Genomic DNA, 12,282 nt, shown 5'->3' with positions numbered 1-12,282 from the left:
TGTCCCTGAATAAGACGTAGGCCATTCCTTCCCAGATTTCTCCCAAACTGGAAGAAATATGAAAAGCCATTTTCTGGAAATGCATGCCAAAAGGCATCTTGAATAGAAATGAATGAGACCATTAGGATGGAAAACTATATTGTTCCACAGGGAGTTGTTTATTTATTTATTTACTTGACCATTTCTTAAAGCATTTGTTCTCTGCCTTTAATGAAAACCTCTCAGAGGAGGCCTCACTATGGGCGGCAGCCAAGATCTGCCTCATTAAAATGACATCGAGGCTCAGAGCTGGGCAGTAGACCCAGAGGACCGGGTTGCTGACACGCAGTGAAGGGATCTGGGATTTGGGTTGTTAATTTGGCCTCTTGCACGGACCAGCAGGGATTGGGGTGGGGGGGAGGGGCAAAGGAGAACCTTCCCCTGCAGTAGGTGCAGACCCAGGGGGCTGGAGCTGTAATGGACAGCCCCCGAGGAAGGGTTGTTTGAACTGATCTGTTGTGTATAAGCCGTCACTGGTGGACATTCCCATCTGTGCCCGGCTGGGGTAAACTGAAATGGTTTAGCAGGACAATACGAGAGCATGGACCTCAATTAACCTTTGTGCCAGTGACCTGATTTGCATGTATGATGTTTCCATGCACGTGTGAGTTGGGCTCTCTTGCTTTTTTTAAAAAATGAGTCAGTTTATTCAAGTATAGTTTTATACATATATAGCATTTCAAAACATTTATTTATTTTTGGCTATGCTGGGTCTTCGTTGGTGCGCATGGGCTTTCTCTAGTGCTGGTGAGCAGGGGCTACTCTCCAGTTGCCGTGCATGGGCTACTCATTGAAGTGGCTTCCCTTGCTGAAGAAGCATGGGCCCTGGGTGCAAGAGCTTCAGTAGTTGCGGCGCAGGGGCTTAGTTGCTCTGAGGCACGTGGAATCTTCCTGGACCGGGGATCAAACCCATCTCCCCTGCATTGTTGGCAGGTGGATTCTTAACCACAGGATCCCCAGGGATGTCGGATGACCTTTACTGCTTTTACCTGTGCATCTTGGATACCTGCCCTCCGCTCTAAAGTGGGAGTGTCAGAGGTTCTTACATCAGGAGGCTGCTAGTTAGGGTCCTAGTAGGAAGCATCCTACATGCAAATCAGGTCATTGGCACAAAGGTTAATAGAGGAGCTGTTGACCAGGTGCCTCCTCAGAGGCAGGGCGGTGTTTAGGGCCAAAAACACGGAGGCCCTTTATCTCCCCTAGGACCAAATGGAGGCAGATAGGAGGCAATCCACAGACTCCGGGGATGGGGAGGCCGAATACACGCAGCCCACCTCCCCTCTTCTGAGCCTCTCCCCTTCCCACTGGGTTTCTGCTGATTATCCTCACTCTGCTGCACCTAACTCAGACCAAGGGCAAGGAACCTGCACATGTAAGGGCTCCTGGGCACAGAGAAGGGAAGAGAGCAGAGCTAGGTGTGTGTGTGTGGGGTGGGGAGGGGCAGGTGGAAGATACACAGCACTAAAAATTTGTTCAAATGAAATGAGAGTCCCTGGAAGGTGCTGGACAGTGACTGATGCACAGCCAGGCATTCTGTGGGCAATGACTATCATCATCAACATTATCATCATTATTACCACCACCATTATCACTGTTGCTACCATCGCTAGTATTATTACTAGTACTACTACTGACATGCCCACCTGCTGCCACTAGCTTGGGCTGACTCATACATGTATGCTGGGGACCAGCCCCAGCTTCCCCCCTTGAAGATCTATTTCAGTGTGTGCAGGATGCTTTGAGGGCCCAGCCAGACAAGCTATGGGGTGAAACTAAGACTCGGCCTTTGTCATCAGCATCACCTCTTTCCTTTCCCCCACAGGGAGCCTGCACTCCTCACGTGACACTGCTGTGCCCAGTGCCCCGTGCCCCAAGGACGCGTCTCTGAAATGAAAGCCATGCCTTGGAATTGGACTTGCTTGCTCTCCCATCTCCTGATGGTGGGGATGGGCTCCTCCACTCTGCTCCCCCGGCAGTCGCCCCCACCATCCCAGAAGCGGTCTTTCGTCACGTTCCGCGGGGAGCCCGCCGAGAGCTTCAACCACCTGGTGGTGGATGAGAGGACAGGGCACATTTACGTGGGCGCCGTCAACCGGATCTACAAGCTCTCCAGTGACCTGAAGGTCCTGGTGACCCACCAGACGGGGCCGGACGAGGACAACCCCAAGTGCTACCCGCCCCGCATCGTCCAGACATGCAACGAGCCCCTGACCCCCACCAATAATGTCAACAAGATGCTGCTGATAGACTACAAGGAGAACAGGCTAATCGCCTGTGGGAGCCTGTACCAGGGCATCTGCAAGCTACTGAGGCTGGAGGACCTCTTCAAGCTGGGGGAGCCTTTCCACAAGAAGGAACACTACCTGTCGGGGGTCAACGAGAGTGGCTCCGTCTTTGGGGTAATCGTCTCCTACAACAACCTGGATGACAAGCTCTTCATTGCCACTGCTGTGGATGGGAAGCCTGAGTATTTCCCCACCATCTCTAGCCGGAAACTGACCAAGAACTCGGAGGCAGACGGCATGTTCGCATATGTCTTCCACGACGAGTTTGTGGCCTCGATGATCAAGATCCCTTCGGACACTTTCACCGTCATCCCCGACTTTGATATCTACTATGTCTACGGCTTCAGCAGCGGCAACTTTGTCTACTTTTTGACGCTCCAGCCTGAGATGGTGTCTCCCCCGGGCTCTACCACAAAGGAGCAGGTTTATACGTCCAAGCTTGTGAGGCTTTGCAAGGAGGACACAGCCTTCAACTCCTACGTGGAGGTGCCCATCGGCTGTGAGCGCAGCGGGGTGGAGTACCGCCTGCTGCAGGCCGCCTACCTGTCCAAAGCCGGGGCCGTGCTCGCCCGGACCCTTGGGGTCCGCCCAGAGGACGACCTGCTCTTCACCGTCTTCTCCAAAGGCCAGAAGCGGAAGATGAAATCCCTGGACGAGTCGGCCTTATGCATCTTCATCCTTAAGCAAATCAACGACCGCATTAAAGAGCGGCTGCAGTCCTGCTACCGGGGCGAGGGCACGCTGGACCTGGCCTGGCTCAAGGTGAAGGACATTCCCTGCAGCAGTGCGGTGAGTCCAGGGAGGACCTGTGGGCCTGGAGGGCACAATGAGGAGGCCCAGGCTGTGGCCTCCACAGGGTGTGAACCACCTGTCCCGTTTTGTAGATGAGACAAGTATATCCCACCTCTGGGGCTCCTTAGGCTCCGATCATCACCAGCTCAGGCATGCTGTGACCACTAGCACTGAGCTTATGAGAGTCAGAGCCGGAGCTGAATGTAGATTTCCTATTGGCACTTTTCTCTGTTCTGATTGGCTCATTGGCTGAAAGAGGAGGGGCTAGAATAGGCAGGAATTGTATGCTGTACATTCCGCGTGGACCAGGCATTGTTGAAGGCTGCATTGTGTGTGCTGTGATGCCAGATGTGTACCCACCTTCTTCTTTTTTTTAATTAATTTGATTTATTTTAATTGGAGGATAATTATATTACAATATTGTGATGTTTTTTGCCATACATAACATGAATCAGCCACAGGTATACATGTGTCCCCCCAAACAATCCTGAATCCCCACCCACTTCCCTCCCCACCATATCCCTCCAGATTGTCCCAGAGCCCTGGCTTTGGATGCCTCACCTCGTGCACTGGTGTACCCACCTTCTTACCAACCACACCTGTTAGTCACCCTTCTGAGCATAGAATAAAACCATTGGGTGATGGGGGCGGGGGGAGAGCTTAGAGTAAAACCACTACTGGGAGTAGGGGAGGCAGTCATTTCACATTTGGAGTAGATGTAGAACTTCTGAAGAGGTATGTTTTTATCCCCTTGTGTCTTTAGGAAATGGCAAAATAAGATCAGAAGGAATAGGATGAGAGTCCAGTGAACACGGATGAAAAACAGAGCTTGCTTAGAAAACTGCATTTGTTAGGCATCTTCTGTGTGCACAGTTCCATGGAGGAGATATGTCACAATGTCCAGAAGCAGCCACGGAGCGGTGCTGGGTGACAGAAGGGCTGAAGGAAACTGGAGGAAGGGGAGAATGAAGGGTTGGTTTGGGAAGCCTGCCCAGGGTCCTGATGGACAGACGACCTCAGGCTGCTGGGTGACCGCAGGTGCTGCGGGCTACACAGACTCCTGCCTCTCCCAGCCTAACCCACTTGTGACCCAAAGTGAAAAGCACCTGCCTTTCTATGGCTTGACTTCTGTTCATCTTCATGGTTGTTTTTTCTCAACCACTCTTCAAGTGACTTGGAAGTTTCAGCTATTGGCATCTTCTATGCTCTGTGTCACTCTCCTTCCCCTTTTTCCTATTTATTGTCCATTTGAAAAATTATGAACCTTGTTTGAGAAAACCTATCCCATAATATTAGTGTAGGAGAAGAAAAGTCAGTTCACTCATCAGGTAGAAGCATTCAGTTGTGTGGATGTAGTTCTTGACTCCTAGTCAAACTTTGATGGAATCCCATATTAGGAGAGGGTATTTGGACTGATTTAAGAAGTGCAAGTTTCGTTCATAAAGTGTGGCTGCTTGCCAAGCAGCCCTCAGAGGGCACTGGCACCCCACCCCCAGCATGTGGTGAGGTCGTTCCTCGGGCTACTGGGATTTGGGGTGATGGCAGGGGAGAGGAAGAGAAAGAAGGAACTCACTTGCCACCCAAAGTTTGTCTTTGGTGCCCTAGCATTTAGGCTCAGGCTGTTTTCTAGTGATGCATTTTCCAGAGGCTGAAATTATAAGATGTCATTTCTTCTTGGAGGTCCTGAAAAGCCAGGAGATGCCCCTAGTGTCACAAAGGGAATTGAAGAGGCATTGAAGAGGCACCATGAGCCAAAGAAGGAAGCAACACATTGAGGGGGCTTGAGGCCAGGGAATGGAGGGGACTCCCTTGTATCTGCTGAGCCCTAGAGACTTTGGTTTGGGCAGTAGGTGATCCACTCAAGAATCTATAAGATGGGTTTATGGGCTTCCTGGTCTGTGGACTGCTCCCACATGAAGACAAGGAATGACAGGCCAGATGCTGTGCTGTGTGTATGTTTATTACACACTCAGATGTAGGTCCCTGGGGGAAATGCCCCAAGAGTGTTTCCACGGGAAGGTGCTCAGAGATCTCCCAATCTGTATCTTTGTTCTGAGGCCCGACAACTTGAGTGAGTTGCACTAAGTCACATATTTTGTGTATGCATGGCAGAGACTGCATTTGAGGAGAAAACCCTTGCCTCTCGCCACCACGCTTGCACACACGCCCACACACACCTCTATACACATGCATATGCATGTACACAAGAAATACCCCCATGAGCTCACACACATGCTCCTTGTGTTAGAAAACAGTAAGTTTATGCTGTGTGCTTACTTAACAGCTAGTTCTTTTGAGATTAGAGGGGTTGGCTATTTTTGCTGCAGAAAACTTGCTCCTAGCCTGTCTTTTGGGGCGATGCTTTTGGGAGTAAAATCAGCGGTGGGGATCAGCCTGACTGCCCACAGGCAAGCATTTGTCTCGCCCTTGCTCCCTGCCACAGCACAAAAAGCAGAGTTCATCATGGGGAGTCTGCAGAGCTGTAGGTCCTAACATCCGCCTGGCGGCCTTGGAGAGAACAGAGGAAAGGCAGCTTTGCAAGACAGGCTAATGCCAGTACTGGGACTAATGGAGCCAGATAACAAGCTTTTGATTTTTCTTTGGGCTTTAATTAGCCTTTTCAAGTTCGAGGCAAGTTCAGGGTTGAGAGCAGAAAGGAGGAGGCCAGAAACTCCACACAGGGCTGGGGCTGTCTCCCCAGCTAGTCTAAAAGACCACACTGGCTTTTAATGCACAGTATCAGTTTCTTTTGATTCAGCGGATGCTCGAGTTACTTTGCTCTGGGGCTAGGCTACGCTTCTTTTGGCCTCAGCCCAGACCACACAGGTTTCACCCGCCTCAGCCAGGCCAGGCTCCTGAGCATTCCCATTGAGGAGCCCTCTCAGGGACACTGTTAGCAAACCCAGCTTTTCCCCGCACTCTTCATTCTCAAGGCCATTGCATTCCTTTCCCTTATGCCTTCTTACCTTGAGGCAATGAGGGATGGGGATGGGACGAATTCTAGAATTTTGTTTTGTTTTGTTTTGTTTTGTTTTGCCTGGAGTCTGGGATTCCCTGGAGGCCTGAGAAGGGAAACACAATCTCAGATGACCTCTGTCCTGTGACATTTCAAGCAGGAAAGTGGAGGAGGGGTGTGTAAGGTACAGGAGGCTGACTTTAGGACTTATGCTTTGTAGGATTGGGGTCCCCTGTAGGTTTTGTCATAGTTACAGCTCAAAGAGCTTACAAAGTGGTTCATTTTAAAATTGAGATGAAATTGACATGTAACATGACACTAGTTTCAGATGTAGAGCATAATTGTTCAATATTTGTATATATTGCAAAATGATCACTGCAAGAGTCTAGTTAACAATCCATCACCGTACGTAGTTACATGTTTTCTTATGATCAGGATTTTTAAGATCTATTCTCTTGTGGCATTGACATATATACACCGCCATGAGTAAAATAGCTAGCTAGTCGGAAGCTGCTGCAAAGCACAGGGAGCTCAGCTCAGTGCTCTGCGATGACCTAGAGGGGTGGGATGGGGGGCGTGGGAGGGAGGCTCAAGAGGGAGGGGATATATGTATACATTTAGCTGATTCATATAGTACAGCAGAAATTAACGCAACATTGTAAAGCAATTATACTAAAAAACAAACCTCTACTCTGTTCAGTTCAGTCACTTAGTCATGTCTGACTCTTTGCAACCCCATGGACTGCAGCACGCCAGGCCTCCCTGTCCATCATCAACTCCCGGAGTTTACTCAAACTCATGTCCATTGAGTCAGTGATGCCATCCAACCATCTCATCCTCTGTCGTCCCCTTCTCCTCCCACCTTCAATTTTTCCCAGCATCAACGTCTTTTCCAATGAGTGAGTTCTTTGCATCAGGTGGCCAAAGTATTGGAGTTTTAGCTTCAGCCAGTCCTTCCAATGAATATTCAGGATTGATTTCCTTTAGTATTGACTGGTTGGATCTAGTCCATGGGACTCTCAACTGTTCTCCAATACCACAGTTCAAAAGCACCAATTCTTCAGTGCTTAGCTTTCTTTATAGTCCAACTCTCATATCCATACATGACTACTGGAAAAACCACAGCTTTGATTAGAAGGATCTTCGTTGGCAAAGTAATGTCTCTGCTTTTTAATAAGCTGTCTAGGTTGGTCATAACTTTTCTTCCAAGAGCAACTGTCTTTTAATTTCATGGCTGCAGTCACCATCTGCAGTGATTTTGGAGCCCCCCGAAAATAGTCTCTCACTATTTCCACTGTTTCCTGATCTATTTGCCATGAAGTGATGGGACCAGATGCCATGATCTTAGTTTTCTGAATGTTGAGTTTTAAGCCAACTTTTTCACTCTCTTCTACTTTCATCAAGATGTTCTTTAGTTCTTCTTTGCTTTCTGCCATAAGGGTGGTGTCATCTGGGTATCTGAGGTTATTGCTATTTCTCCCAGCAATCTTGAGTCCAGCTTGTGCTTCCTCCAGCCCAGCATTTTTCATGATGTACTGTGCATATAAGTTAAATAAGCAAGGTGACAATATACAATGTAGATGTACTCTTTTCCTGATTTGGAACAAGTCTGTTGTTCCATGTCCAGTTCTAACTGTTTCTTCTTGACCTGTATACAGATTTCTCAGGAGGCAGGTCAGGTGGTCTGGTATTCCCATTTCTTGAAGAATTTTCCGCAGTTTGTACTCCCTTAGCAGCTCTCAAATATACAACACAGTGTGTACATGCTAAGTTGCTTCAGTTGTGTCTGACTCTTTGCAACCCCATGGACTGTAGCCCGCCAGGCTCCTCTGTCCATAGCAAGAATACTAGAGTAGATTGCCATTCCCTCCTCCAGGGGATCTTCCCAACCCAGGGATTGAACCCATATCTCTTTTGTCTCCTGAATTGGCAGGCAGGTTCTTTACCATTAGCACCACCTGGGAAGCGCATACAGTATCATGAACTGTATCACCATGCTCTACATTACATCCCAGGACTAATTTATTTTATAACTGGAAGTCCATCCCTTTTGTCCAGTGACTCGTTTTTAATGCACTCTTGTCCTAATTCCTTGAGCTAGAATACTTGTCCCATGGTGCTCTTCAGGCTTTTCTGGTCTCTTCCATTTCCTGGGATTCACATTTCTTCCCCTGAACTCATGCCTCCAGGACTCCGAGCAGGAAGCAGTATGAACCTGAGGACCCACCTCCTCACCAGGTCCCTGCTGTATTCAGCTGTACTCAGGGAAGATGAGGTCCGAGGGCCTGCACGTGTGGGGCATCAGTGGAGCCACGTGTGGCCCATAGCCTGGTGACTAGGTGAGAGGACAGACTTTGGGCTGGGAATCTAGAGTCTTGATCTGTAGGGAGCAACCTGTTGTCTTTACTCTTGGAGAACCAGGGAAGTCTGGTTGAGCCCCCATCATGGATAAGGGCCAGTTGGCGAGAAGTGGCTTCCTCATGGGATTGTGTCCCAGTGAATGTCAGTGCATGTTGCAAATGCAAATCCCAGAATGGGCATCAGGTGTAGAGGCTGGGGAAGCAGCCCGGGCGCTTGCTGGTGCTTGGGGAGGGCTGGGTAGGGGAGGGGAGAAGAAACTTCTGCCTTTGCCTTCTGGCCCATTCCTTATTGGGTCCTGGTTTTTTTCCCCCAGCCTGGATGGAAAGAGGTATCCAAGAACAAATGGGCTGGTATCTGAAAATTGCTCTAAGGACCTCAGGAGGGCCTCAGCAGAGGATGGGTCCTAGAGGGATCGACCAGGCCTCCTCCTAGTGTGTCTTAGGATTTGGGAGACTGTAGACCAGCCTAACACCCTTTGCTGGTGAGCATCCAGGGTGAGGGTTAAAGATGGCGGTGTAATTTCTGTGTTTCTGCTACTTAGCACTGAGATGGTCTCTATCTTTGGTCCCTTTAAGGGCTACTGCCTGGTCTCCCCACACCCTCTTCTGTCTGCTGTTGGGGTGAGGAGCTCATAGCCCGAGGCTACTGTCATATCCCATGACCTGAGCAGGCCAAGGTAACAGCTCTCAGTCGCTTTCTGGGAGCACCAAGAATCCTGACCTGGAGTGAGGCCACCAGGCTGGAAAGTGTGCTGTTGGGCTCCAAGACCTTGTGTTCTTCGTGGGTAGAGAAGCCGGGCATCCTACTGCTCCCCAGGAATGGCTATCTACACCTCCTCACCCTTTCTTCAGCCTTCTGGGGTCACCTACAGAACACTAGCCCTTCTGCCTACAAATGAGTTATTGAATGGATGAAATTTTTATTAGGCCCTTGGCAATGTACTCTCTCCTGGCTGATGCCAAGAATCATGAAATGACATCAGTCTCTAGGAGCCTAAGAGTCCAGAAGGGAGATGCCTCCAAGCAGGTCATTATAGCCTCTGTGATGGGAACAAGGGCTGTGGCCCTGGGAATGACCATCACTCATGCCACTTAAGTCTTCCCTAAGTTTGGAACCAGTTGAGAAGTGGGTGTAGGAGTTAGGCAGCATCAGCTTTAATGCTGAGAAGGCTGGATGGGGCAGAAAACGTCAGTCTCCAACTCTTTGTGACCCCCTGGACTATAGCCCTCCAGGCTCCTCTGTCCATGGAATTCTACAGGCAAGAATATTGGAGTGGGTTGCCATGCCCTCCTCCAGGGGATCTTCTGAACCCAGGGACTGAACCTGGGTCTCCTGCATAGCAGGCAGATTCTTTACTATCTAAGCCACCAGAACTCAGCTGCTTAATCTCCGCCTCCAAGGCTTGAACTTAGAGTGACCGTCCAATAGTAGACATTGGTCCATGGGGCAGAAACTATGACCAGAATTCCCGCTTCACCCCTGTCTAGCCTCCAAGCAGAGTGTGTTGGCCTCTGAGCCGCCTGGCAATCCCACTGGAGTCCTTGTGGGGCCTGACAACATATAAAGGGCTTCATCACCTCCTTTTCTTCTCCCAGCAGTTCTGTAGGATAATAGGGAAGGCAGACATCCCATCTAGTTGAGGAAATGGAGGATTGGAAAAGTCAAGGACTTCACTGAAGGTCATGTAATTGGTGGAGCAGAACCTTCTATACATCCTAATTCTCAGCCTGGGGCTCTTTCCACTGGTGTTTCTCGATAGGGCCGTAGTGGGACCTGGGGCAGGGGGATGATTGGTGGTGCTGGGCACTTGCGTTGCTGGACTATAGAGCCCTACGTGCCCACGGGACTCTGCAGTCACTGCAAAACCAGGAAATCCCTCCCGTTTCCTGGAGCCCCTGATTGAGAGCTGTTGCCAGACCAGGCATCTTCTCAACTTTGGGGTTGACTTGCCAGTCCCTCTCAGACTCACAGAGGCACTCGGACTGAGCTTTTCATTTTTAACCCCAAGCTTCACTTCACATCAGCAGTGGAGGAGAACCCACTGGTGTGTGCCGTCACTCTGACTCACCACTGCTCTCGCAGGGCAGCCCTGGGAGGGGACAGGGTCACTCCCTGGATGCGGGCTGGCCTCTCTGCCCGGCCTGGATGGTCACTCAGTGAGGTCTGGCGCCTGGGATCCTGACACTCCACCAGAGTCCGTATCCGGAACGGCCAGGCAGCCACCTCAGGCTCCGGGGGCTGGATTGTGCCCATCTGCTCGGGCTGTTTTCTTTTCCTGTCGGCAGGAAGTGCGGCTCTGACTAGATGGGTGTATCCTGTTGTTTATGGCGCAAGGCAAGGCTTTCTCTTTCTGCTCAGCTGAAGTCCTCTCTTAGACCATAATCTCCTGCTCCTGCGTGCCCCTCATCCCTCCTTCCTCAGCTCTAATACATTCAAGACTCACTCACACACACACGCACACACACATGCACACACACACACACACACACACACTGGGACCCAGCCCATATGCCACACTCAAGTCCCCCTGACAGCACACATCACAAATCTCCTTTCACATCGGTGCAAGCCCTCACCCCTCACAGCCCCATGACCCCTTCTGGTTTAGCACTGGGGGCCTGCCACGTCACAACTCCAGTCATTATAGATTCAACCTTCTTCCCCCTCCCCACGAGAAGGCTTCTGTCTCAGGTATTCAGGTGAAAAGGACACCTACCTCTTTCTCTTTGGGAGAAAGCATTTGCAATAAACGTTACATCCCGGCCAAGAGCATGCAGGGCTTTGGGTCCCTGATGGTGGCCAAGCTGTAGGTGATGAGCTGGACCTGGTGAGAGGAAGGGGCTTGAAGCTGGCCTCCTAGGCTGGGTGTGACTTCCTAGGAACCACTCTGGAGCCCATCGGGCCAGCAGAGAGGGTGATGAGATCCAGGAATCAGGCCTGCAGATGTTAACACAGACACCTGGCACGGCCACAGGGTGGGGTTTGCCCAGTGGGGGATTAGGGCATGGGGCAGCCTTGCCATGTCTTCACACTGAGATTCTGACCCTGACTTCATGAAGCCCCCAGAGGCGTGCACTCCGGTGCACACCCACACGTGCACACACATCCTCTCTGCCTGTATGTCCGACTCACACTGCCTGTCCCCTGTCTTTTCCCTCTGTTGCTCTCTCTGCTGTGCTTCACTTTCTCACTTACACTCATACTCTGTGCAAGACATCCCTGAGGCTCCCCGTTTCTGTGGTGGATCCTCCCCCACACCCCCACACCACACACAGCAGCTCACACCGCAAGTACAGCTATGTACCCACGCCCGTGTACACACACACTTGTGCACACACACCCCTGCAATGGCCCAGCCCAAATCAGCAGCCGAGCCTCTCATTCGGTCAGCACACAGACCAGCCCGACTTATCCATCCAGTTCTGCCTTTCCTTCAACTCCTATCATCCTCTCAGGGTGGCGTCTTGGCCAGGATGCTGGCCTGTGAGCTTGGGTCTTTGAGTCTCAGCCAGGTCCATCTCATGAGAGGTCACTGAGCTGGTGAGCGGTTTCCCTTTTGCTTTGAATCATACATTTCATCTTTTAGAAGGAGGCGATAAAACCATATCCCTTTAATAAAGTATGCCGAGACTCCTAGGGAAAGAGAAATACAGAGACATTCATAAGTGATGATAGACACAGAACACCTTATATTTGTAGAACACTGAAATAGCTCATGGCATCATCCGTATAGTCTCCTTGGGTTACAGTAACCACCTGAGGAGACAGAAAGGGATTTCATAATATTGCTGTGCTTTCATACTTAATGTTTTTTTTTCTCCACCGATGTCTGCTTTTGAGAAATTTGGG

General features: G+C 50.3%; 1 protein-coding gene across 2 annotated transcripts in view; it reads left to right on the top strand.

Annotated features, from left to right (window-relative positions):
- The window catches only part of PLXNA4 (plexin A4), a 482,520-nt gene that overhangs the window by 72,133 nt on the left and 398,105 nt on the right, over window positions 1-12,282 (top strand). Inside the window, exon 2 of one of the 2 annotated variants that reach the window (XM_005205749.3) lies at window positions 1,862-3,113. In XM_005205749.3, coding sequence (XP_005205806.1) covers window positions 1,929-3,113 — 1,185 coding nt within the window. In that variant the 5' untranslated portion in view covers window positions 1,862-1,928. Of the gene's footprint in view, window positions 1-1,861; window positions 3,114-12,282 lie in introns of those variants that run through there. The other variant, NM_001191504.3, reaches the window with a different exon arrangement.

This window comes from Bos taurus, chromosome 4 (genome assembly GCF_002263795.3).
Source record: "Bos taurus isolate L1 Dominette 01449 registration number 42190680 breed Hereford chromosome 4, ARS-UCD2.0, whole genome shotgun sequence".
Lineage (NCBI taxonomy): Eukaryota > Metazoa > Chordata > Mammalia > Artiodactyla > Bovidae > Bos > Bos taurus.
Note: the sequence above shows the minus strand (reverse complement) of the source record. Positions and strands in the feature narration are given on the sequence as shown.